Genomic DNA, 26,851 nt, shown 5'->3' with positions numbered 1-26,851 from the left:
ACCCCCACCTGGCTACAACCTCCCTTCAGGTAGCTGTAGAGAGCAATAAAGTCTCCCTCTGAGCCTCCTCTTTGCCAGGCTAAACACCCCTAGCTCCCTCAGCCTCTCCTGATAGGCCTCCTCATCTTCAGGAAAGCATCATCTGCTTGACTATATGTATTATATTCTGTGTGTATTTTCCATGTAGGTGAGCAACTCATATGCTGTTATCACTATACAAGTAAATATTAATGAGTTATTTGCATAATAATACATTCACCTGATGTGACTGTCTTGTTTTTCCCTTGAATACTGAGTGCAAAGATGGGGTCTATCGATGATGGCAAACTAATTAACTATGAAAATCAAGGCTTTGTGTATGCTCAGAGAGTAACTAAACTGTAGGCAAGGACTGTTCTGCTGTAGGACACTTCAGTAAACCCCAGCATCAGCTTCCTCTGCAATAAAGCAATAATACCTCTGTGCTACTTGATCTATCTCTGCTGATATTACTGAGGAAGGACATGTTAGTAGTATTACGGTGTTGAAATTCAAGATCATTACGTTTGCAAGTACACATTGAATATGGTATTTGATAACGAAATTTCATCAATAGCAGGCTTGCATTAGGACTTCTAAGCTGTAGTTCCAAAATGCGTTGTCAACACTCTTTACTCACATTGGTGACCAATCGTCTTGTACAGTATATTATATACATATTCTGGTGCTGCTTTTGTGAGGATGATGTGTATTCCATCCTCCTTAGCATTTGGTTTTAAAAAGCCCAACACTCTGTTGAACTGGGAGGGAAGAGTTTGTTTTCAAATGATGATATAGCTATATTTCCTGAATTTCTAGTTTTGATGATTTGAGCATTTGAATTCTCATTTGAACATTCTGTCAGAGGATTTTTTTCATGGGTATCTTGAAAAAAGAATTCTAAGACATTGAAAAATAAAAAGTGTGGAGGTCTGTGGGCTCTGACCTTTCTCATTCTCTCTGTGCAGTTCAACAATCAGCAAGCACTGGGAGGCAGAATTGGCCACACTCAAGGGTAATAATGCTAAGCTCACAGCAGCCCTGCTGGAGTCCACTGCCAACGTAAAACAATGGAAACAACAACTTGCCGCATATCAGGAGGAAGCAGAACGTCTTCATAAGCGCGTAAGTTGACAGCCAGGTTCTGGTGACTGTATTTGCTCATTTTCAAGTAAAACAAATAAGTTTGTTATCAGGGCTTTAAAGTTAATATTCAAGACAGAAATTAATGGTTATGGGGTTCCTCTATGGGGAAATTCTTCCCTTTGTAGCAGTTTTTTTCTGCAAAGGGCATTGTTGCAGGGAGTTATCAAAACTTACAACATGTGTGCCAGCTTTTACTTTTCATTTGATGCCATTGCATCTGTTTCAGGACCTTCTCCACAGCATTACATATTGCATTTAAGCCCACAGAAACTCTGTGTGCCATAGCTGGATGGACGAAATGCAGGAAGTGTAATTAAAACTGGTGCTGTTTGCAGACTGCTCTCAGTGTCTGACAAAACTACTGGCAGTGTCTGATGAAACTTCTTTGCTTCAGAAATTTTCCAGTCAGGCATAAGCTTGTCATGTGTTCTTGTACTTCATCATCTCATTTATGTTTCTCCACTGGAAGGGTAGGAGTTCTAACCTGTACTCTAGATTTGTGAATAGATTATAATAGTCATTGTATTTAAACTATGATAGTGCCGATATTCAAGTGTATTTGACCACCATATAGACTTTACAATAAAGAACTCATCACTAAAACATAGGCATGAAGTAGCATTCTTCCTCATAAAATGCATTAAAAGCTTTTGTTGAAAATTTGAGACAATGCAATCCTTTCCTAAGACAGAAAATACACAAGAGCAGCAGCTGCATTTGCCATGGGTAGACTCAACCAGGCAAGACATGCAAAGATCCTTTTTTCTTGATGTTATTCTTAGTCAAATCTTATTTAAAATCTGTTATTGGAAAATACAGTTAATGAATATAGGAATTTTAAATTTCATCGCTTCATTGCCACATTGTCTTTATATGATACTACAATTAACAGAAGCAGTAACCAAATCTTTATAGCTACATTCATTAATACCTGATTATTTTCAGAACTGTTGCTGAGCAAATTTCCTGTAATTATGTTATATTTCTGAGGCAGCACAAAATCTTGTAGCATGTAATCATCTATACCATGCTCTTTTGATCACTGTTTAAATGCCTCTATTAATTATTTCTGTAGTTGGTGACTTTGGGTCTTGATGATATCTTGCACAGAATATAGGAACACTCTGTGCCTATGTCTCTCTGGGCATACCTGTAATTTGCAACAGGATTGTTCATTCAGAGTATTGCCTTCTGTTGGAATTACTCTTTAAAAAACACAGGCTTAGTTAACCCAATAAATCAAAGTCTCTAGGCAAAAGTATGCAGATCATGTTAAAAAACCATCGATTTCAATCTGTTACTTATGTGGTGCAATAGAAGAGCTCTTCCAACTTGCATGCTGAATACTGATCTTTCAGATTTAAATGGTGCCCCATTTTAAACAAAACTGCTTTGCACATGTTTCTCGCTTTCACAGGTGTTCTGTTAAAATGGCAGAGCTGGATAATTGTTGTCTATGGTAGATGTGTTACCTTTCTATTCAGCTTATCGTTAATCTCAGTATAAACACACAGCTACAAGTGATCAAAAAAAATGTTTCTCAAACTGTAATCTGTTTCACCTGATATGTAGAAGTTAGATATCAAGTCTAAGATGCTAATCTTTTCTTTTCTTGTAATTCTTGGAGAGACAAAAGCACAAAGAGAGAATGTCCTGGTCTTTAGAAAACCAAAATGTTGAGATTCATTTCCTTCTGTAAATGCTTCTCTTTCTCTGTAGAATAATCTTCTAGATAGCCCTAGATGTATTTTTAGTCAGATGAAATAAATTCCATCCCTAGTTCATAGAACCACAGAATAATTTAGCAAAGAGGGGAATTTGGAGTTTTTCAGTTCAGTTCTCCACTGCTCCAATTCTCCATCAAAAGTAGGGCCATCTTTGAAGTTAGATACAAATCAAATAATGGAGATCCCACAGCCTCTCTGGGAAGCCTGTTCTAATGTTTGATTTGTCAGATTATTTTAACCAATAGCTTTCCTAAGTGGAATTTGCTGTGCTGTAACTTGCATATGTTGCCAGTTCAGAAGAGGAACGGGGTTCCATCCAAATGAAACAAAAAAGTTGAATAGACTGGATTTTTAGGCATACTCATAGAAAATTTTTATTTCAAGGAGAAAGAAAGATTTGGAAATAAGTTTGCGCTTTCAGTTGAAGTGAAGTTATTCTCCATTAGGAGAGACTGAGGGAGATGGATCTCTCTAGTTTGGAGAGGAGGAGACTAAGGGGTGATCTCATTAATGTTTGTAAATATGTAAAAGGTGAGTGCCCAGAGGATGAAGTCAGGCTCTTACAGGTGATGCCCAATGACAGGACAAGGGGGAAAGGGTGGAAGTTGAGGCATAGGAAGTTCCATGGAAACAGGAGGAAACATTTTTAAACTGTGAGTCTCTGGAGATTCTCAAAACCCACCTGGGTGCATTCTGGTGTGATCTGGTGTAGGTGATGCTGCTCTGGCAGGGGGGTTGGACTAGATGATGTTTCTAGGTCCCTTCCAGCCCCTAACATTCTGTGACTGTATGGAATAGCTGGCTGTCACAGCATCTTGCCCTCTGGGGAAGACAAGTGTATCTAGACAGATATGCACTGGCAGAGATAGTAAAAAAATAAAAATTAAAAAACATACAAAATAGACCAGGGACTCAAATGAGGAATGGTACTGCAACATGAACTGTTATATTTAGTTCAATTTAGTTTGAACTAAATATTTGAAACCAATATTGTGTGGTTTACATATAATGTAATTGTGGTAATCACTCCTTATGTGCTTTAGGTGTATATGTAAGTTTTGGTGCCTGAGTCACTTGTCTACAAACTGTAGCAGACTCGAATCCTCTGTCAAGTGTCATCTGTAGGGGGAAGTAATGTGTATTCATTACCAAACATGGCATTATTATTTCAATCTTTAGTTTATGGCTTTTTAAGATAAATAGCCTTATGTACACAGCTTCCTCTTTATATTAAAAATACTACTAGTGCTGTCTTACTGGTTTGCTTCTCACGGCACCTTTTTACACAGTTTGAACTTTGTCATATTTTATTTATAAACATCATTTGATTTTATGTTATATCTCATTCTTTCCTTTTCTTATTTGTTGTAAACTTTGCCTTTTGTGTTGTTTTATATTATTTTGAGCCCAGAATTTTTCATTCTCTAGTTGTTCTCAGATTTCACTGAAACAGTTTTTCCATGCACCACATTTACAGTTTTAAAATTACATAAAGATAAAATCCCTTTTCTTTGATTTTGATTGCATTTTAAAAAATTAATTTATCTGCCATTTTTTGCAGTTTTTCATATTCATCTGTATTTATTTGTTTTCTCTAAGGCTTTATTAACCTTTTTTTTTCATTTGTTCTCTGCATTAATAATGCCTAGAGCTGAGAAAGAGTACAGATTCAATGTGGCTGAGTGCAAAGTTTTCCATAAATTGAAGTTTTATGCCCCCTTCTGGTAGAATAGAATAGAATAGAATAGAATAGAATAGAATAGAATAGAATAGAATAGAATAGAATAGAATAGAATAGAATAGACCAGATTGGAAAAGACCTTCAAGATCATTGAGTCCAACCTATCATCCAATGATATTTAATCAAATGAACCATGGCACTAAGTGCCTCATCCAGTCGCTGCTTAAACACCCCCAGTGATGGTGACTCCACCACCTCCCTGGGCAGCCCATTCCAATGGCCAATCACTCTTTCTGTGAAGAACTTCTTCCTAACATCCAGCCTAAACCTCCCCTGGCACAGCTTGAGACTGTGTCCTCTTGTTCTGGTGCTGGTTACCTACAACTTCAGGTAGTTGTAGACAGCAATGAGGTGTCCTCTGAGCCTCCTCTTCTCCAGGCTACGCAACCCTAGCTCCCTTAGCCTCTCCTCATAGGGCTTGTGCTCCAAACCCCTCACCAGCTTTGTTGCCCTTCTCTGGACACCTTCCAGCAACTCAACATCTTTCCTAAACTGAGGGGCCCAGAACTGGACACAGGACTCAACCAGTGGCCTAAGCAGTGCTGAGTACAGGGGCAGAATGACCTCCCTGCTCCTGCTGACTACACTGTTCCTGATACAGGCCAGGATGCCATTGGCCTTCTTGGCCACCTGGGCACACTGCAGGCTCATTTTCAGCCTCCTATCAACCAGTACCCCCAGGTCCCTTTCTGCCTGGCTGCTCTCCAGCCACTCTGACCCCAGCCTATAGCACTGCATGAGGTTGTTGTGGCCAATGTGTAGAACATTGCATTTGGATGTATTAAATCTCATCCGATTGGACTCTGCCCATCTGTCCAGCCTGTTAAGGTTCCTCTGCAGAGCTCTCCTACCCTCTAACAGATCAACACCTACCCCAGCTTGGTGTCATCTGCAAACTTACTGATGATGGACTCAATCCCCTCATCCAGATCATCAATCATCCTCTCTGCTGTGTTGAGTTCCCAGCAGATTTCTGTCAGGTTAAAGTCGCCCATAAGAACAAGGTCAGGTGATCTTGAGACAGCCTCTAGCTGCCTATAGAATAATTCATCAACCTTTTCATCCTGGTTGGGTGGTCTATAACACACTCCAACCAGGATGTCAGCCTTGTTGGCCTTCCAGCTAATTCTCACCCACAGGCACTCAACTTGATCATCCTTGATCTCTAGTTCCATGGCATCTAGAGCCTCCCTGATGTACAGGGCTACCCCTCCATCCCTTCCCCCTTGCCTGTCTCTCCTGAAGAGCCTGTAGCCATCACTTACAGTGCTCCAGTCTTGTGAGTCATCCCACCACGTTTCTGTGGTGGCAACTACATCATAACTTTCCTGCTGTAACAATGCTTCCTGCTCCTCTTGTTTGTTACCCATACTGTGTTCATTAGTGTACATGCACTTCATCTGGGCTGCTGGTTTCACCCCTGATTCCAGTTTACCACTCTCAGACTCCTGTCTGGGGGGACTGGTTTCAGCCCCTTCCCCCTTCAAATCTAGTTTAAAGCCCTATCAATGAGACCTGCCAACTCCCTTCCTGGAACCCTTTTCCCTCTGGGGGATAGGCTGTTCTCATGTGCTAGGATCTTTCTCCCCCTCTGGGACAGATGTACTCCATCTGTTGCCAGCTGACCTGGTGCCATAGGAAGTTCCCCAAGATCGAAATCCCCAAAATTCTGTTGGTGGCACCAGCCCTGAGCCACTTGTTAATTACAGCTGCTTTCCTGTTCCTTTCAGTATTGCTTCCTGCAACTAAGGGTATGGATGAAAAAATTACCTGTGCCCCTGACCCCTCAACTAGTTCTCTGAAAGCCTTGTAAGTCCTTTTTGATTGCCTTAGGACCTCTGGTTTCAACAGCATCGCTCCCTACCTGCATAACTATCAAGTGATAGTCATCAGAGGACTGTACCAGACTAGGCAGCCTTCTGGTAACATCTCTGACCCAGGCTCTAGGGAGGCAGCAGACTTCCCTGTGGGAGGGATCCAGCCAACATATTGGGCCCTCTGTTCCTCTCAGGAGGGAATCACCAATAACAATTACCCTCCTCTTTTTTTGTAAGGGAACAAGTCCTGATGTGGGGGGCAGTCTGTTTTGCTTTAGGCAGCACCTCAGATGGTGTCTCTTCTGTTATCTCATTCACTTCACCCTCAACTTCCAGTGCCCCATACTTGTTTTGCAAGGGCAGCTGGGAAGGTGAAAGGAGCCATGAGGGTTTTACTTTGCCTCTCCTAACAGGGACCTGCATCCATTTCCTGCTGCATCTTGTGTCACCTCCCTCTGCTAGGGGAGCCTGCAGAGCCTGGTACCTCAAATCCAACTCCCTTTCACATTCCCTTTAGTCCTAAGTCTAGCAACTTCTTCCTTCAGTTCAGCCACTAGATTAAGGAGATAATTGAGTTGCTCACACCTAATGCAGGTGTTATCTCCACTGACACCTGCCTGCTTAAGTTCGACCTCAGTCTGGGTCGATGCAGATCTTTTGAAAACAACTTGGTTACCACCATCCCTATCCCTGGCCACTTATCAACTGGAGAACAATTCAGGAACAAACCCACGTGACTCAGCACCTCCCTCTGGTGGGAAAAACAAACAAACAGAAAAGAAAAACACTGTGCCACGGCAGGTGCCGCTGGCTGCAATCGAGCGAGAAGGCAGCTCTCCTGCCAAATGGCGGCACGCGGCTCAGCTCTCCCGCGTTTCAATTTGCCACAGCTGACACCACCCTCTCAAGCAGGCACACGAGAAGTCAACCCTGCCAGTCCTTGCTGTCAGCTGAGGTCCTCCCACCCCAAAAAGCCCTAAAAAGAAACCAAAAAGAAGTGCCTCTCGGCTCGAGCACATCAGTCCTGGTGTTGTTCCTGAGCAGCTCTCTTGCCAAATGTGAGCTTAAGTCAGAAATACTGTGCTTTAATTTTCTGTCATGCGTTATGTTTTTCAGAATCAACACCTATGAGTGTTGATTGACAACTGGCCAAACATGAACCAGCAGTGTGCTCAGGTGGCCAAGAAGGTCAACTGCATCGTGGCCTGGACTAGGAATAGTGTAGCCAGCAGGAGTGGTAAAGTGATTTTATCCCTCCAGTCAGCAATCATCTTGAGGCCACATCTTGAATTCTGTGGTTGGTTTTGGGGCACTTACCACAAGAAGAACATTGAGGTACTAGAATGTGTCCAAATAAGGGCAACAAATCTAGTGAGGCACCTAGAGTGTGTCTTATGAGGAGTGGCTAAGGAAACTGGGGTTGTTTAGGCTGGAGAAGTGGAAGCTAAGGCTTATTGCTCTCTGCAACTTTCTGAAAAGTGGTTGTAGAGAGGTGGAGATTGGTCTGTTCTCCCTAGTATCAAGTGATAAAATGAGAGGAAATGGCCTCAGGTTGCACCAAAGAAAGTTTAGACTTGTTATCAAGAAGAACTGCTTTACTGAAAGGGTTTGTCCTAAAGGGAAAAAAAAAGCCTGAAAAATGCTCTGAACTAGACAATGGGGCAGGACCCAGCAGGTCTGTTTTTTCAGGCTAATGACCATGTCGCCCAGGCTTGTCTGAGCATGTCCTGGAGCCCAAGTGTGCCAGGTGTGTGTGCCTTTGGCCACATCTGGGAAAACACTTTCTATATCACAGTATAACTAAGGTTGGAAGAGACCTCAAGGATCATCAAGTCCAACCTGTCTCCACAGACCTCATGACTAGACCATGGCACCAAGTGCCACGTCCAATCTCCTCTTGAGATAACTATAGGTTATAGTGTCAGATTTTTGTCTCTCAATCTTTGTTGTCACTGGCCATTATTGTCTCAGGAAATCTGTAAGTGCCAGCCCAAAGAGCCAGAGCCTTGCCTTGCAATTGTCCGAGCTCTGGGAGAAACCACAAGCATTGCTTGGAAGCCAAGCTGTGTTTCAGTTTAACCAGAAATGACTGCAAAGACCCCTCACTGTATTAGCATTGTAAAGCCCAGGAGCAGACAGACATGTCTTGCCAGGCCGAGAGGATATGGAAATATGGAGGAGCTGAGTCCCCAGGACAGTTTCGTTTGACTGGAAGAAGGAACGAGTGCTGCCGTGAAGGATTGCAGTAGAAGAACCTCTTTTCTACAAAGCTTTCAGCTACAGAGCCTTCAGGAATAAATCCTGTCTCAGCAACAAGCTGCAGACACCAACAGAAAGTGAAACTTTGCTCCTGCAGCTCCTACGTGGTCGACGCCATTTTGGTTTTGTTTCAATCCCCACGCGTGCCGTGGGGTGCCAGGATCAGTAGTAACTATGAAATCTGATTTTTGTAAGCATCTGTTGCAGGTCTGTTGCCCAAGGGAAGTCTGGAGTGCCCCCTCCACCCCGTGGGCAATCGCCGGCTTCATTGCCGATGTTCCTTTTTTCTTTACAGTTTGAAGTGCTGTTTGTTGTTTCTGGATTTTTGTACATATTGTTTAAATTGTTACTTGTTCCTGCTGGTGAAGGATCTGTTCCACAGCCGAATATTTCAAACCAGTAAATAGTTTTATTAATATTTTCCATTGGACTTTTATGATTAATAACATTATTAATATTGTTATTAATCGTTCTGCCTATTGAATATCAATAGCCTCCTTACGATCATAGCAGGGCTGTCACTCAGCTTGCCCAGGGCAGTGGTGGAGTCCCGGTTCCTGAAGGGTATTAAAGAGTCACATAGATGTAGTGCTCAGAGATATGGTTTAGTCAAGCACTTGTCAGTGGTAGGTTAATGATTGGACTGAAGGTCTTAAATGTCTTTTCCAATTTAGGCAATTCTGCGATTCAGTAAATGAGTGTGTGGATATTTTCCCTTCAAATACAGAGGTAATAATTCTCGGAAGATGCAATGGCCAGTCAAGAGCTTAACTTGGAGCTCTCAGTCTTCTCTGAGAAGCAACTCAGCAACAAGGATTTCCCTTAAATGTGATTGGAGAGCACTCCTACACAACTTGTGTAGCTTTTTGAAGTCAGAAGGCATTTGTGAGTTTAGAACAGCTCATTAACAGAAAGAAAAACCTTTAAGTGAGATACTTCAAATGGAATGGCTTTGGTACTGACGCTGATCCTGATACCACAAAAATGAAAGGATTGAAGGGTGAGATGAGTTATGAAAAATAACTGAAGGTTTGGTCTTCATCATATTAAATATGAAATATACAGATTTTTTTCTTGCATGCTAAAGAAAACAAAAGAACGTACAGAAATAAAACTACGGGCGTTTTATTGGGCTCTTTCTGTGCTCCTTAAAGAAAATAACAATCCACAAAACAGTCCACAAAAGGTGTGGAATGCTATGTAATCATTCTGCTCAGGCCATCATCTCTATCTTTTCACAAGCTGCATTAGTAACTGAATAATGAAAACTAAATTTTGAACATGCATATGTGATAGAAGTCGCTTGCTGAATCAGAACCCATACTGTGGGCTTCATTCTTGCTGGGTAGTCTTACTAATAACTCTTTGGTTTTTGTGTGGCTGAAGGACATTACCTAGAAGTGAAAATATGAAAGACAGTGACTGAAAGTGTAGTAACAAGAAATTAATGAATGGAGTTTTGATACAAAAATTCATTGGCAATAAACCTTTCTAATGTATTACCTGTCTTTATTCTGCCTTTAAGACTTTGTCCTTCCTTCTCCTACTGAAAAAATCCAAATATACATTATATTTCAAATTGATTTGATGGACAACATTTTTCTTTAGTCAAAGTATAGCTTCATTCTTCTTAAGATACTGTAATTAGCATGTGGCTAGATAGCAGCTTGGGGCTATTTGTTTATAATGCAAGCAAATGAGGATTTTGCAGGGTAGATATGGGTGTCTTGGCAGTTTAATCAAAACAGTAAGGTTATCTTTTTGTTAGAATTTGTCTATGTGATCATTTGAAAGAAATGTATGTGCAGGTGGAGCCATTCTGAGTCCACAAAATATGGACAGCTAGAGTGCATATATTTCCAAATTCAGTCCTTCCATCTGGAATTCCAAACAAACACCAGTTACTCTAGAAACTCCTTAAAAGTCCAGCTCCAGCACAAGTTAAATATTGACAGAATGTTAAAGAGAGGTGCTCTGGGGAGCATTACAGTTTTCTGTGACACAGTACTGTCTGGAAAGGCTGATTGTTCTAAAAGTGCTAGCTGAGGTTTTAGAAGACATACAGGAGTATAGCGACTGGATTTTAGTTTTGAAGTGATAATCTTGACTTTACAAAGAGTTTCTGAGCTGCTGTAATTGTCTGTGTAAGGTTAGTTATCCTTTTCTCGGTGGAGCTAGTTTCTAATAGAAAGAAATCCAAACTAATTCCATTTTTTTAATTCTTGAGAAACTACTGTCAAGGCTGACCATCTTGTTTGCAGGGCACTGGGGACACTAAAGGGAGAACACAAGTGTTGTATTTCAGAGGATAGGTAATTTTTTTTCTCAGATGTACATTTTTGCTCCTCCCCCTTTCAGCTATTCTGTATCATATTGTATCATATTCTATATAATTTTTCAAATGGCATGTGTTGTCAGTCCTGATGTTAGACTATAGTAACATTTTCTAGGGCAGGGTTTCTAATATCCAGCACATACTCTAGGCTCGCTTTCTGTGCATGATTCTTAATGCAAATAATCCATATCTAACCTTTATCAAGATTCAACCCCTGGTGAATAATTAGAGTGTACTAAAAAAACAATCTCTTTTCAGACAGAGTGGGTGCATAAGGTTATGTTCTTGAAATCAAAAGGTGAATTCAGCTTCTTTTAATGAAAGCTGAACTGAAGGCAAGTCTTTCTGTCTTCTGTTTGCCTTGATTTTTTCCCTTCAGAGCTGATTAGCATTTGGGACCCAAGACTATTTCATTAGGTAGTCTTCTGGGAATTCACTTTTACTGAATGTGTCACATACAAGATAGTAATTTGAAAAAACATCCCAAATAACCAACCAAAGGAAAAAACCCCGAAGTTCTCACAGAAGGGTCTCTCATCCACATCTTCATCTTTCTAAAAAGCCTAAGGAGAGTCCAAGGTCCCTTTATCTGTGAGTCATGAAGAGCATACTTTGTGGAGGCATACCACAAAATATTTTTGTAGCCACAGCATTGTAGAATGAAAGATATTCTATAATTCTAAAACTCTGCTGGAGAATGAGGAAATTGCTGAATTAAATTCCTCAGGATTAAAGGATGGCACATCCTGCGTTTGCTGTTGCATATATTTCATGAACTGGACAAATATCTGGGAAAAGTATTTGCTTATTACATTCCAGGGAAAGAGATGTCCCCTGGACTTGGTATTTGCATTATCAGTTGCAAATAATAATGCATGTCTGAGGCTCAAAGCATCAGTTTTAGTAAATTTTGAAATGTTTTCAAGTATTCCTACTGCAGATGATGGATTATTTCTCTTTCATCTCTGTTGAAATAACTGAGGAAGACATTATGATATTTCCAAGGCTTGAGGCATCGGTGCCCACAAAGAAAAATCGTCAGTAGTGCACAAAACTCCTTCCTTCTCCCAAGTTATCATTTTATCTATGGGTAAATCTTGGAAATAATTAATTTGCTGTCAGAAGTGATGTATGTGAATAATACTATGGTGTGCTTTTTGTTCTTTCAGCAGTAATCTTGAAAAGTAATTTTCCTGGTTTATGGCATTTTCACATTTCTTAGCCCCAAAAGTCCTTCCAGAGTTTTTTATTCCTGGCAACTGTGCTGGTGATTGCCTTGTGGCATGCTGTTTTGCATCTTACTGTCCACCATGAAGACCTGAGAGACTTCTCAATAAATTATGTGAAATCTTATGCAGTTATTCCTAGCTTTGCTGAGCCATGCAATATGATTTCTCTTCTTCTGGAAAGCAACGGGCCCTTTTTTCTTTGTAGGAGGTTCATCATGAATTATTGATGGAATAATCTTGTCAAAGTCGCAGTTACAATCCATTTAGGGATGTTACTCAACCATCTAAAAATACATAATTACTACTTGAAATGAGTCTTGCATGTGAGCACACCACCTGTGTTGTACTGTAGCCTAGGCTAGACCTTTGATATAGCATTCCATAATAGAGAGAAGGGATAAAAATGCCATTAGGAAACAAGAAGATTATAGAGCCAGTTATATAAAATAGGCTTCAGCGACACTGAAAATATGTCAGTAATATGGGAAAAAACCTGACTGGATCACCAGGCCCTAAGAATGTTGGTGAATGGAATTAAATCCAGCTGGTGGCCAGTTGCAAGTGTTCTGCAGGGCTTAGTACTGTGATCTCTTCTCCTTAATAATTTTGTTAGATGAGGGAATGGAAAGCTCCTTCAGTAAATTTGCAGTCAACATCAACTTGGGTAGGTGTGTCAATTCATTTGATGATAGAGAGGCTTTACAGAAGGATCTGGACCAGCTGGGTTGATGGGCCAAGGCCAGTGGTATGAAGTTCATCGTGGCCAAGGGCTGGTGTCTCGATCCAGAGGGGTAGACTCAGTTCTTTTTTGAACATTCCTGTGTTCACAGGATCACAGGATGTTAGGGGTTGGAAGGGACCTCCAAAGGTCATTGAGTCCAACCTCCCTGCCAGAGCAGGACCATAGAATCTAGCACAGGTTGCACAGGAACACATCCAGAGGGTCTTGAAAGTCTCCAGGTAAAGACACTCCACAACCTCCGTGGGCAGCCTGTTCCAGTGCTCTGTGACCCTGACAGTGAAGAAGTTCCTCCTCATGTTGAGGTGGAACCTCCTGTGCTGTAGTTTATATCCGTTACCCTTTGTCCCATCACGGGGTTCAACAGAGAAGAGAGTGTCCTGTCCATCTTACACCCAGCCTTCAGATATTTATCATTTATCAAATCCCCCCTCAGTCTTCTCCAGACTAAATAGCCCCAGGTCTCTCAGCCTCTCATAGGGCATGTGCTCCAGTCCCTTAATCATCCTGGTAGCCCTCTGTTTGACTCTCGAGTAGATCCCTGTTCATCTTGAGCTGGGAAGCCCAAAACTGGACGCAACATTCCAGGTGAGGTCTCACCAGGGCAGAGTAGAGGGGAAGGAGAACCTCCCTTGATCTGCTGGACACACACCTCTTAATGGACCCCAGGATACCATTTGCCTTGTGAAATTAAAGGCACAAACATGGTCAAATATCAAAACCAAGGCTATTTATTAACATAATAAAGTGGGTGGAACAGAAGAAGGGAGAGAGAGGGAAAAAATGGAGAAGAGAGAGAGCAGGAAAGGAATTATATTACCACCCTCCCCCCCAAGATGATTTATGTCCAAGGAAGAGCTCTGCTTGGAGCAGTTGTCATCCTTGTTGGCTGTGCTGTCCTCCGATGGAGGAGGGAAGGGAGAGATCCTAAAGTCCAAGTCCATAGGGCATGGCTTTGCTGGTGGTGGTGTGGAGAGAGGGTTCCTGGACTTCTCTCTTTACAACTACCTGAAAAGAGGTTGTAGTGAAGTGAGGGTCGGTCTCTTACCCCAGGCAACATGTAATAGGACAAAAGGAAATGGCCTCAAGTTGTGCAAGGGAAGGTTTAGATTGGATATTAGGAAACATTTCTTTACTGAACAGGTAGGCAAGCATTGAAACTGGCTGCCTAAGAAGTGGTGGAGCCACTATCCCTGGAATTATTTAAAAGATGGATAGATGTGATTCTTAGGCACATGATTTAGTAGTGGGCTTGGCAGTGCTGGGTTCACAGTTGGGCTGGATCTTAGAGATCTTCAACCCAAACGATGCTATGGTTGTATGTTCTAATCTTTCCTTGGATTTCTATAGTAGTTGAAGTAAGTTCTGTATTACTTTTAGAAGGAATTTTGTCCTCTGAATTTAAGACACCATATAAAAACATATATTTTTTTTTAATTTGGCATCAGAAATGTACAAGTTTATCACAAGGAAGTCATTTGAAAGAATTACTCAACCTGCAACAAACATAACACAGATTCATTCAGTCAGTAATTGCTTGTGAAAGGTGACCACTGTCATTCTCACTTCTTTGCCTCTGTCTAACTGAAGTCCTTAATTGTGAAGTAGCTGTGATTTGATGCAGTGTCCTCTCTTTATGATTTGCTTTGGTTTGTTTTCTTTGAGAGATTCTTCAGTCTTCTGCAGCTTTAGGCAGTCACTGCCTTAAGCTTGCATCAAGGCTGTTAGTCCTTGTGGGTTTTGTGCTAGCTATCTGCTCCAGTGAAAACTGCCTGGAAGTCTTCTTTATTTATAGACTGTTGACCCTAGATTAAAATTTCTAGAAAACTGTAGAACTGACTGCTGAGAAGGACTAGGCTCTTCCAGAACAAGTTGCCTATTTCAGTGAGTGTATTTCTCACCACAGCATGCAATTAAATATAATTCCAGCTGTATACTAGAAGTGTTAACTCAATCACTAAAATGCCCTTTCAGGCCTTTTTTACCTGGGTGGAAAAGGCAAAATAAAGAAGCAGAGGCTTCTTCTATATTTTTTCATCTCAAATATGAAGTGTTGACTTTTTTTCAGACATGCAAGTCAATGTAGTCTTGCAATGGCATAATAGAATAACCTTGTTTAATGAGTTCTTGTTCAAAGACTATTTCAGGCTGAATTCTGTACTGGAAACAAGCCTTAATCACAGGTATATTGCTCAGTGTTCCTGTGCAAAGGCTTGAATGATTGATTGAGCATTGCTCTTAAGCATGAAGTACTGAATGAGGAGATGTCCCTGAAAATAGCACATGGGAGTGTTTGACTAAAGTATTTTAGCTTCCTTTTTTGCCCCCTTCTGTGCATAATGCATAAACAGTTACTTTTTTATTTTTGGACCACTGACTATGAGAAAAATAAATTCAATTTCAAACAAGGAAACAGAGTCAGTGAATGCTGTCCATATTTTTCCCTAGAGTTTTATCTTTTGTTACTTCTCGTTTCAAATGCATATTCTTTATATCACATAATTTCCCAGCCCATCTTACTCAACATAGTTTTTTTAAAGGGTCACAATATAGTTTTCTTTTTTCTATATGTACATTCAAGAAGATACCTGATACTTTTTCAGTTCTCTGTAGGAATGAGCACTTAAGTAAGACTGCAATAAAACTAACACCACTTTTAAAATACAATTTGTTCTTTTTTTTTTTTCCCCAACGTATTAATCTTTCAATGAACAGTAAACAAAACAGTTGAACAATGCATCATTTTCTTGCATAAGCAGTAAGAGATGGATGTGTGCCCAGAGAAAAGCTAGACTAGAGTAAGAGAATACAGCCCTTTTAGTGTTGGTAATTAATTGCCCTTCTGACAGCAGTTGCCTCTGTTGGTGAGAAGGTTTGTGAGAACACTTCCTGCTCTGCTCAAGCAAAATGAGCTATGTTTGCTTAATCAGTTTGCAATAGGTGTCTTGAGTTAGTATGGACCAGAGTGTACTGTGGAGCATTCATGTGAGCCATGCAGCTGGCTTTCGTGGGAGCTGCTTTCTGTCAGTGACAACACATGCAGCCAAGACCAGTAACATTTCATGCACCACAGTTCAATCCATCATTCTCTTTGGATTCCAGGCTTACACCAGCATGTGTATCCTCACTGTGTGTATCAGCCCGGAGGAGACCATGTCCAGAACAGTGCGGGTCCAGGCTTTTCCTTCGACACAGTATGAGACCTCCCTGTACATATGCTTCCAAGGCACTAGGTGCTAGGACAGAGGTGGTTTAGGGGCTGACTTTTGTTTCTGTTTCTCCAGATGAGGCTCTTATACTTTGTAAAAACGAGTGCACACTGTGCCAGTGCTTGGTAAGTGCCAGCGGGTATTGCTGAGTGCAGCAGCTCTCAAAGAGAGACTTTCTTGCAGTTTATCATATAATGTCTCAGTCTTCAAAAACAGGTGGAAGAGGGCCTGTTCTTGGGTTCCCCAAACAGCTCTAGCTCAGGGCTCCCAGAGGCTTCTGCCTCCAGTTCAAGACTCAGTTCAGCAGAAAAGCTTGCAAATGTTTAAGAACCTAAACATCAGAAGGGCTGAAGGTGAATGAGGTGAGTGAGTTTGACAGTTCCAGCAAAACTTGGGAATGAGCTAGAGCTTGGCATGAACGTGCAATGTCAGAAATGCAGAACCTGTGTAGAACTCTAGCAACTCTGCCAGATAGTAAAGGGTTGTTGACTGGGCAAGACTGAGCAATCAAATGTGACTTCAGGACTGGCTGTGTTTTGAGCAGGAGACCTCAAACAGCTGACCATCAGGATCTCCGTCTAGCCTAAATAATTGTTTGCCTCTGTGATTCTTCCTGTAACTAGATGTTAAGACACTGCATAGACTTTGGTTTCTCCCAGCTGATGTGTTTCAATTCTCCTTGTTTGTGTTTCTGTAATTGTTGTGGTGAATACTATAACAGTTTTAGCCAGCAGGCTTGAAGCAGAGTGACTGGACAGCTGCCCAGAAGAAAAAGACTTGGGGTGTTGGTTGACAGCCAGCTGAACATGAGCCAGTGGCGTGCTCAGGTGGCCAGGAAGGCCAACAGCATTCTGGCCTGTATCAGGAGTAGTGTGGGCAGCAGAAGTAGGGAACTGATTGTGCCCTTGTACTTTGCACTGGTGAGGCTGCACTTTGAACACTGTGCTCAGATTTGGGCCCCTCACTACACAACAAGTGTCATGGTGCTGGAGCATGTTAAAAGAAAGGCATCAAAACTGGGGAAGAGTCTCGAGAACAAGCCTTTTGAGGAACAGCTGAGAGGACTGGGATCATTTAGTCTGGAGAAGAGGAGGCTGAGGGTGGTTGTAGTGAGGTGGGTGTCCATCTCTTGTCCCTAGTATCAAGTGTTAAAATGAGAGGAAATGGCCTAAAGTTGTGCCAGGGGAGTGGTCAGGCATTGAAACAGGCTGCCCAGAGAAGTGGTGGAGGTGGAAGTCCTGAAGGTAGACATGGTTTAGTGAGCGCTGTGGTGTAGGTAAATGGTGCAGTGCTGTTCAAGACAGTACACTAAGACTGACAGGCTCATATCTTCTGGACAAAAAATGAGTTAAAAGGTTTTAAATAGTATTTTTAACATTTTAACAGTTTGTTATTAAAGAAAAAAGGAGTTAGTGTACCCATCCTCGCAGACATGCAGTGTGAAAGTTCCCTAGTGTTCTTTGGTCTGTAATTTGACAGGTACATCAAGATTCTTTTCCATGTAGACTCTAGTTGCATGGATTTTATATTTTCAGTTATATAAGCTGTTTTCTGACAGCTCTTTCTCTGTGAATGGAGAGTTATTAATATCTCTTTGATTAAAAAATAAAATAAAATAAAAAGGGCATAGCACTGCCAGTATCTTAACTTATCCAAAGGCAGATGGAGAGTGTTGGCTGTCTGCTTATAAAGAGCAACTGTGCAAATCGAAATTGTGCAATTAGCTGTTGGCTGTATGACTGGAGAGAGGAGGTCAGAAACCAGAGGAAGTAAGCAGTTGGCAGCTGTACATTGGTGGCAGAGTGTCTGCTATTCCATTGTTGGTGCCGAGTCAGAAACTGAGGCTGTGAAATATTAATTGGCTTGCTAGGAAGCAAGTGAGCAACGTGGCTTAGTTGATAAACGTGACGCGACATTAAAACGTGTCAGATGGAGAGGTTGGTTAGTCTGATCTGTGTTTAATCATCTAGCCATTACTGTTTCTGATCAGGTAGTTCAGCTTTTTTCATTAAAATTTCAGTAATTAGTAAGTATTAATTTTAATTAATGTTTTTCTCAGCCTGGAACTTACTCAATTTATTGTTTCCAAGAAGTCATAGCAATCATTTTACACTAAGTAATTTGTTAAGGAGCTTTATGCTAACTTAATAAGAACACCTTCACCATCATAATCAAGATAAGTCACCCAGAACTAAGGCTGTATTTCAAATGCAGCCATCAATTCAAAGAAGTAGGAGTACCTTGAATTTCCTGAAATGAATTCTGTATGTTTTGCTTCTACTTATTTCAACAGGTGACTGAGCTAGAGTGTGTGAGCAGTCAAGCCAATGCGGTCCACACGCATAAAACAGAATTAAACCAGACAATACAGGAGTTAGAGTCCACGCTGAAGAAAAAAGAAGAGGTATTTGCTAACATTTTTTTCATTATTTTTCTGTGACATAATTTCTAAGGGCTTTCAATATCAAGCTTGTGATAGCTGGTAAATACTGTGTTATTTCCTCTAGGTGTCACAAAGAAAAAAGTTTCCATCTTCTTTGAAATGATTAATACTTCTTGGTGTATATAATTACTCCAATACAGAGCTGAGAATCTGAACAACAAAAATTCATTATGTTTTCTGTGTGCTTTTACCAGTCACCTCTGTTTGCAAAAGTAAATCTTAAGTTGTTTCCAGGGAGCAAGGTTTGGAGCATTGACAGATCAATGCCTTTTTCAGGCCAATCTGTTTTCCAGACTATGGCAATATAGCAGACTTCTATGATACTTAAGGTCAGACTTTTCCTTAAACTTATGCCAAGGCCCTGTCCTGAAACTTGATGATATTTATTGTGCCATCCTTCTTGGGCTGGACCACCAGCAAGAAAAAAGAAATTGGAGTAACACCTGCACTGGCACATGTACTAGATAAAAGATTAGTGGCATGAGATGGTGATTGAGAATTACCTCTTTATGAATGTGAAAAAGGAGGTGGAAAGAGCCATATATACAGGATTATTTGCCCAGGTCCCTTGAGCCCTCCATGACAGATACAGTGGGCAGTGATGCATGAGTTTGGAGGGAGTAGTGTGTCTTGCAGGCTTTGCCTGCAGCAGGGGTGTTACTAGATGTTTCCAAGGAGTTGTAGGAGAGGCACAGTAGCTACAGCATATCTCTCTAAAATGGAACAAAGCCTTTTCCAAACTTCCTCCTCCTTGAGAGATTAGCCTCAGGTTGGTAATGTTTCACATTTTGGTGCCCATTCCCTTTTGAATTATGCTAAGCTGTTGGCTGCAAAGAGATCTTTCCAAAGAAGTTCTAGGAGGTAAATATGTCCTTCCTGGAGAAAAGTATTTAATAGTTTTAAGTTTAGTAGTTTTGGTTTCATATAACTGTTTCTATTCTTTTTTCCTGAAAGTAAACTAAGGAAAGGTTTCTCTCCCATTCAGTATTTTATCGCTACATGTTATTTTTATGCTTTATCCTGCTAGATTAAAGATACCATTTCTTCTGGACTCTCTTTTTGAAGAAATCAGTTGCAAAAGCAGGCAATTTTTTGATGCTCAGCCCTGCTGCTAGTGACATAATAAGCAGATCACAGATAAAAACTGGATATTTTTCTCTTGAAAAAAATGGAAGCAGCTAGATTCTGATAGAGTATAAAGTATAAAATTGCCTCTCTCATCACAAGGACTCTTCATTTTCCAGGAAAAAAATTATTTCAGACCATTTGTGTGGGTGGGGAAAACATGGACTTTGATAAAAGAAAATGCTTATCTATTCACAGTGGAATTGCTCTTTTGGAATACTCAGGAGTATTGAGATCAGGGCTTAAGCTTTATGTGCTCTGATAGGCAATAGCCAGCTTCTAGTTTTGGTGTCATTGCAACGGCTTGCTCAGGAGAAGAGGCATACCTGCACTAAAGCCACACCAGATAACATGTTGCTAGCAAGGCTGTTTCTTCTCCCTTAGGAAATAGAAGGATTGAAACAAGAGATCGACAATGCCAGAGAGCTCCAGGCACAGAGGGATTCTCTGACCCAGAAGTTACAGGTGAGCTATAGTGTATCATCTGAATTAGAGAGAAGGGAAAAATTATCATCAGGTGAGCACTTCACATCAGCACCTTGTGCTATATCTGCTGAAGGTACCAGATAAGTAATCTAAGTTAGACTGTGTTGCAAAGTAGTGGGTTGGAATAATCCTTAAGAAGTTGTATCACTATTTCCACCTGCTGCAGTTTGCTATTTACCCCAAGGAACAACCCCAAATGTCATTTAGAAGTTCATAGAATACTCTCAGGCTGACAGATATCCTGGGCAATTCTGGTTTCATTTTCACTGCAGTGTCTTCCTGTAGATCTTGAGTGCCATTGAAACTGTCGGGCTGTGTAGCATCAGGTTGAGATAAGTTTGTGTTCAGTTTTTTTAATATGCCCTGAGAAATTAAAGGTTTAAACATTCTTGTGTAGTACAGACTTTAAAAACTTGCTTTGGCATTTTCTTGTAATTATTTAGCATCATTGTGCTTTCCATGTTGGTTTGTGTTTTGGTTTTGTCTGAACTGTTTCTTTACTGTCTGTAAAGCCAGATGCCTCAGCCTACTGAAATCAGTGTGCCCTCAGTATACCCTCCCTTCCTATATCTGAACTCCTGCCTGTCTGTCACTGGGCTGATTGTACATCATACCCCTTGTAAAATCTGCCTTTAGAAAGAGGCTGACTCAAAACTTAGGTGGCTTAAACTCTGAATTCATACTTCAGAGTTTTGCTAGGACTGGAACCTCAGGCATTAAACATCTCCAAATCCAACGTACAGAAAGGTGACCCTTGCTGTTCTGTGGCGTGACCCGTCAAAGTAGCCACAGCTTTAAAATTATAAAGCAGACATTCATTCAAATGCATTGCATGAAATGGGATTTCCTTGAATCTCTTCCTTTTAATCTACAGAATAAACCACATAGGAACAGAATGTGTTCTTTCATTTTGCCCCATTCTTAAGTCAAATTATTTGGAAAAAAGTACGTTATTACTTGAAGCAATCTATAAAGATTGTTTTGAGTACAGCTGAGCTTGCCTCTTCCACTATTCCAAAAATTGTTGCTAGCTTTAGTCTAAAAATGGGAGTTTTCATCTGAAAAGGCACTTATCTGAGAGACTCCAGAAGATTATAATGAAAGTTGGAAATTGTTCCAGCAGTAGCATATACAATAATTTCAGTGCAAGACCAGATGAAAAGTGACGGTGAGCCAGGAATCGGCTCTCCTTAGCAAGCAGAGTTATGAGAGACTAGCAAGAGATGGAAGACTAGAAAATGCTAAGTTGTTGTAAAATTTGACCTTCTAAATTCTGTAGCTTCCCATTGGTGTACCTTTAGTGACCAAAGGGATGTAAAGGGTATATGTGTCCATACATGTCATGCTGAAAAGAGTTTTATGTGGTTCTATTCAAGTAGATTTACAGATAATTTAGGATATGAATTAGAAGTTGACTTTCTTAAGCTTAAAACTTATTACTGACCTGATGCAGCCCACCTAAAGGATCATTAAGTCTTTGCTTTGCTATAATTGTCCTCCTTTGATTATACTGGCCTTCTCTGAGCCACTTCAGCCTTTCTCTGTGCATTCATGAAGCATGATTTCTTCTGTAGCTCCAGACTAACCGTGTCACCACCGTTCACTTAGTTGACGTATCCTCTGTTTTCAGGGTGATCGTCTCCAGGGTCTGTATCTGTTCATCTCACTCTTCTGCTTTATTTTTTCCCCTCTTGTGCTTGCAAATGGACTATATAAATAAGAAATATTTTGGAATATAGCCTGTACGAAAAATGCTATACAAGGAAATTACTGTTTCAAGGTGTATTGCATATCTGACACACTCATATCAGGGCATGAATTAGAAATCCATCATGGGCAAATTCCAGTGAAGAGCAATGTGTTATCACTGTGAAGGGTAAGTGTCAGGGGCCATGTTACTTAATTTCATGAGCAATGTAGAGAAGACATATCATGAGTCATGATCAGTGTGACTTTCACAGTAAATCAGGATGTCTTTATTGCTATGTCTGATTCCTAAATACAGCTGGGGTTTATGATTTTAATATTTTATTCAGGTCCTTGCACTGGACTCCACAAGAGATTATTGCACTGGTAACAAAAGCTGTAACTTGTTATTTATTTATTTATGTTCTAAAACGAAACCATGTGTGAGAAATCATGTCTGCTCTAATAAGAGCTTGCAAAAACAGTGCAACATGCAGCTTTCTAAGGCCCCATATGCACTGCAAGAGTCAGTTTATAGTTAGATGAGATTAAGTTAAGTAAGGGGATACAAGAGAAGTAAATTACATTATATGGACACCTCTCTTCTTCCAGTGAGGGAGCAACAGTTTGGAGGTAAACTGATTTGTAATAGGAGACTGTGCATGAGCTAGACAGGAACTTGTAAAGCAATGATATTGTAAAAATCATTAATGCTAATGCAGGGTAAATATGTGTAAGGAGTAATTGTAAAAATTGGGAAGAAACATTTTTCAGAAACTAAAAAGCAACACTTGTGGCATATTTCAGTTAGTTGCACTTCCCATACATCATTACATATGTTAGGCATTAGCTAGGGAAAACAAAACAGGAGGAAGTGTGTGAGAAAATGTGTTGGGAAGCTAAATGTGTATGGATTAGAAAAGAGACATGAAGAGGGCAATCTAAATGAAACATGCAAGCTGGAAGTTTAAAAGAAAGAAGGGAACTCTTCTGATTTGAAGAGATACAGGTCAAGGACTGTCAGCAGAGAGTTAGCACATTGCTGATTACAGATGAAAGTTCCTGATCTAACATAAAAGTTCCCACTTCTTTAGTGTTCCCACCCTAATAACTCACAGCAGAACAATTCCCCAGTTTAAAAGTGTCTGAGGAAGGCCTGGAACATGATCTTCAGTGCTAGATACAGGCCAATGGGATAGTCCTCAGGCCCAGATACCACAAAGTAAAACCATGTATGTATCTATGAATTTGTTCCAAAGTGGTCTCTTTCATCACTGCCTTGCCTGCTTATGGAATTTATTATATCTGGAGAATGAGCAGCGGCAAGGAGACTTCCTACAGAACACACATTTTGGTGAGCAGAAGAGGAGCAGTGACAGGAGAAGCAGGATGTGTGAGCAAACATGAAAAAATAGCAGTCAGGTTTGTAGGCACTAAAGAAAGAACTGCGTGATCCCTGCAGAGCTGAGAGGACCTTACATTTCCCTTTTTGTACTGTACGGCAGTCACTTGGCCTCAAATAGTCTTGATCCCCCTGCAGTCACTACACCAGCTAGTGCTTGTCAGTACTCAGTTTGGAGGACAGGAGTAGGCTCAATGGAAGAACCTTTGGAGGGTGTGGCTGGGTTATAATCAGCTTGTTCATGTATGGCAGTGGTGGGGTAGCTAATCACTACGTAAGCATGTTTGTATTTTAATTTGTATTGTCTCTGCAAACACCTTTTAGTTAGCTTTCTTCAGTGCTTTGGCAACTACATTGTTCAGTGTTAAATAGATTAAGCTAATTATTTCCTTGATCCTGGCAGCAAAGGGTGACTCCTGCTCTCAGCTTTGCCATTTGAGAACAGTGCCCAAAATTCTGTAGTTTTTTTACTTGCTCGTTTACAAACAAGCAATGAAGGAGTTCAGTTTGAAAGTAACCCCTGGATGCACAAGCAACCACAGTTATGAGGAGATGGAGTTCCTGAGGCTCTGCCTTCTCCTCCTGCAGCGCTGCTGGGGGCACCAGAACCCTCCTTCACTGCAGAGGCTGGGGCTGAAATTGAGCACCAGCCACATCACCCCATCCCTCGTCTGGCCTGGATGCAGTGAACATTCATCACTTGCCAATCAGACCCCTTATGGGTGAAAAAGTGTCTTGAGGATGGACTTTGACACAAGGCTGCCATTTTGTAGCTGTTACTCTTGACTGCCCAGATACATACTCTGTTTGGATCAGGTTCTTTACAGTTAGCTGAAATCTGTCCAGTGTAAACATCAATATACTTGTTAGCTTTGAGGGAGACAGAAGAGTCATAACTGAAACAGTGGGAAGGCAGAAAGAGGATTCAGTTGTGCTGGGAGCAGGGTTTTCTTTCAAGTCTCCCTCCCCAGGGCTGTGTGAAAAATCAGAGCAGGACCATTAAAGCTTGGTGACAAAAGCCACTGTAAAGGGAAGCAGTGTTAATGTGTGTAAATCCAAATCACTATGCACTTCCCCACAGAGTGGCTGCACAGAGTGTGTAGTTTGCTGAACGCTCTCCCCATGCTGCCTTGGGAGGTAGTTTTTGTATTGGAAATGAAAAAAATTATCCTGAAATTAGGAGACCTGCAATTAAAGGACAGTTAACAATTCCTGCTCTGGTCCCATGTGTCTGCAACATTAGTACCTGGGTAGAAGAGAGGGAGCTTGGTTTGCACGAAGCTGAGCAGCCATGTGAAGGGAGCAAATGTGGGCTGCCGCCAGCAGGCTTCTCGTCCTCCTGAGTGAGAGCTGAGCTTGCTCAGGGTCAGATCTCCTCAGCTGTGTGTAACCCTGCATTGTTGGTTCACAGGCTTTCCTTGCTTCCACAGCTGCGCTGCTGTGGGGCTCGCACGTGGGTCCTCCAGTGCATCAAAAAAGCAAGACAAGATGTTCAGCTTGCCCTTGCTGGTTTAAATTGTTGCAGTCAATGTCACTATGACATCAGTCTTGCTAGTTTGTTTCTGTCTCAATTTTCAGGCTGAAAAGGCCTGTAATGTGAGATAGGAGTAAGGCAGCACTCCTTTATGAGACTGTTTGATGGGGACTGTGTCCTCAAAGAATTCATGTAGTTTAAAATTGGGAGTACTTGAACTTGAGTAAACCTTTGAGGAGCTGTTCGTACGAGGTGGCACATTTCTGAATGATAGAAGCAACAGCTTACCTCAATAAATACATCATGACCAAATGTTATCCCCCTCCAAAAGTTTCTGTCCTTCAGACAAACTACTGAAAAAAATGGAGGAATTGGTAGCACCCACGCAACAGTCATGACAATGTTGGTTTTCATTTTGGCTTATTGCAAGCTGTAAAGGGTCACAAATGGTTTCCAAAACCGGCTGGCAAAAATAGCACACAAATACCAGGAGGAGGTTAGACTGCTTTCTGTTTGCAGATGACACATTAACATGTTATGTATTTTCTCTGAAGGAAGTAGAAATTCGAAACAAAGACCTGGAAGGCCAGCTGGCTGATCTAGAGCAACGTCTGGAGAAAAGTCAGAATGAGCAAGAAGCTTTTCGCAATAACTTGAAGACACTTTTAGAAATTCTTGATGGAAAAATATTTGAACTAACAGAGTTACGAGATAACTTGGCCAAGTTAATAGAATGCAGCTAAAGAAAATGGGATTTCAGTGCCAATCAGCTTAAAGATGCACTGTCTCTCTTCATAGGACTGTGTTGGGCTCTGCATCAAAGTTGCACAAAATCAGAAAATGCTCCTCTGAGAGGGCTTGTTTTAAATTTGAGTCATATTTCAATGTAAAATGTAAAACTCAGCCTGTAGCTAGTTGAAAAAAACAAAAACAAAAACCAAACAAAAACCAAAAAAACTTGAACTGCAAATTACCTCCTTGTACGTTATTGGCCACACACAACTCGAAAGATATTAACATAATTGAATGCAATCCTTTTCCAATTATCGGTAATGGAAGAATTAGCAGTGTCCCGGGTCACATCCCCTTTTTGTGACAGACACAATATAGGTTATTAGCTGGTTTATTTATTTAAGATACCTAATTGCTGTGTTTTGTGCAAGAACTGAGTGATGACAGCCCTGTATTTTGTTGTTAATAATTTCTCAGGATTTGCACTGTGGAGAAGCAGTGCCACTACCAATTTATTCTTGCCAGGAGTGAGAGAGAGTTGCATCTTTAATTGAAACAAAGTTACTATAACTGCTTGTATAAAGTTCTTCCTTTTGGGTTTTTTTTGGTTGGTTGGTTGGTTGTTGTATATATAGATAGGTTTGTGTGTATATGTACACACACACACACACACGTATCTATATATGTGCTGGAAGATACCGTATTTCTGGAGATTACTCTGGTGTTCTACAATACTGTCCAACATGAGGTTTACTTTTTCATATGAATTTCATGTAATTACAGTGAGATATTATCTTCCACTTAACCATATTTTGAAGCCAACCAATGATGGAAGGTGAGTCTCCGAGCGTAGGGGGGAGAAGGTAATTTCAAATGTAAAATTAGACATGCACAGATAACAAGAAATGGCCTTGCTTGGTGTCTTGAATATGTACATTCAGTTAAGTGTTTGCCTGTTTTGCAGGAGACCTTTTCAGAATGCCACATGAATTTCAGGTTTTGTGAATAATGGCTTGTGGAGAGCACTGTTTCATTACAGATTGCATTAAGGGCATAATGCTATTGCAAGGGTTACTCATACACTGAACTTGTCCAGCCAAGAAAGCTGTTTCTAGAAGTTGTGTTGTCATAGAAAATTGAAATGGAGACATGTTTACTCTTTTATGGGTCTTCATATCACATCTTTACTGAGACTACACCAGGCAATATTCTGAACTGTTAACTAAATGTTTAAAAACAGGAAGGAGCATTCAATTATTCTAAGGGAGTAGGTTTTAAAGTTG

At 40.9% G+C, this 26,851-nt stretch overlaps 1 protein-coding gene across 2 annotated transcripts in view; it reads left to right on the top strand.

Annotated features, from left to right (window-relative positions):
• Positions 1–25,761, top strand: part of HOMER1 (homer scaffold protein 1) — a 97,467-nt gene extending 71,706 nt beyond the window's left edge. For both annotated transcript variants that reach the window (XM_054178006.1, XM_009910793.2), the window contains 4 exons: positions 987–1,143; positions 18,514–18,624; positions 20,173–20,253; positions 25,391–25,761. In XM_054178006.1, coding sequence (XP_054033981.1) covers positions 987–1,143; positions 18,514–18,624; positions 20,173–20,253; positions 25,391–25,579 — 538 coding nt within the window. In that variant the 3' untranslated portion in view covers positions 25,580–25,761. The remainder of the gene's footprint in view (positions 1–986; positions 1,144–18,513; positions 18,625–20,172; positions 20,254–25,390) is intronic.
• The last annotated feature ends 1,090 nt before the right edge of the window (positions 25,762–26,851 follow it).

The sequence above is a fragment of the Dryobates pubescens genome, chromosome Z, assembly GCF_014839835.1.
Source record: "Dryobates pubescens isolate bDryPub1 chromosome Z, bDryPub1.pri, whole genome shotgun sequence".
In the NCBI taxonomy this organism is placed as follows: domain Eukaryota; kingdom Metazoa; phylum Chordata; class Aves; order Piciformes; family Picidae; genus Dryobates; species Dryobates pubescens.
The sequence above is the reverse complement of the archived record's forward strand: the minus strand, read 5'-3'. Positions and strand labels throughout refer to the sequence as shown.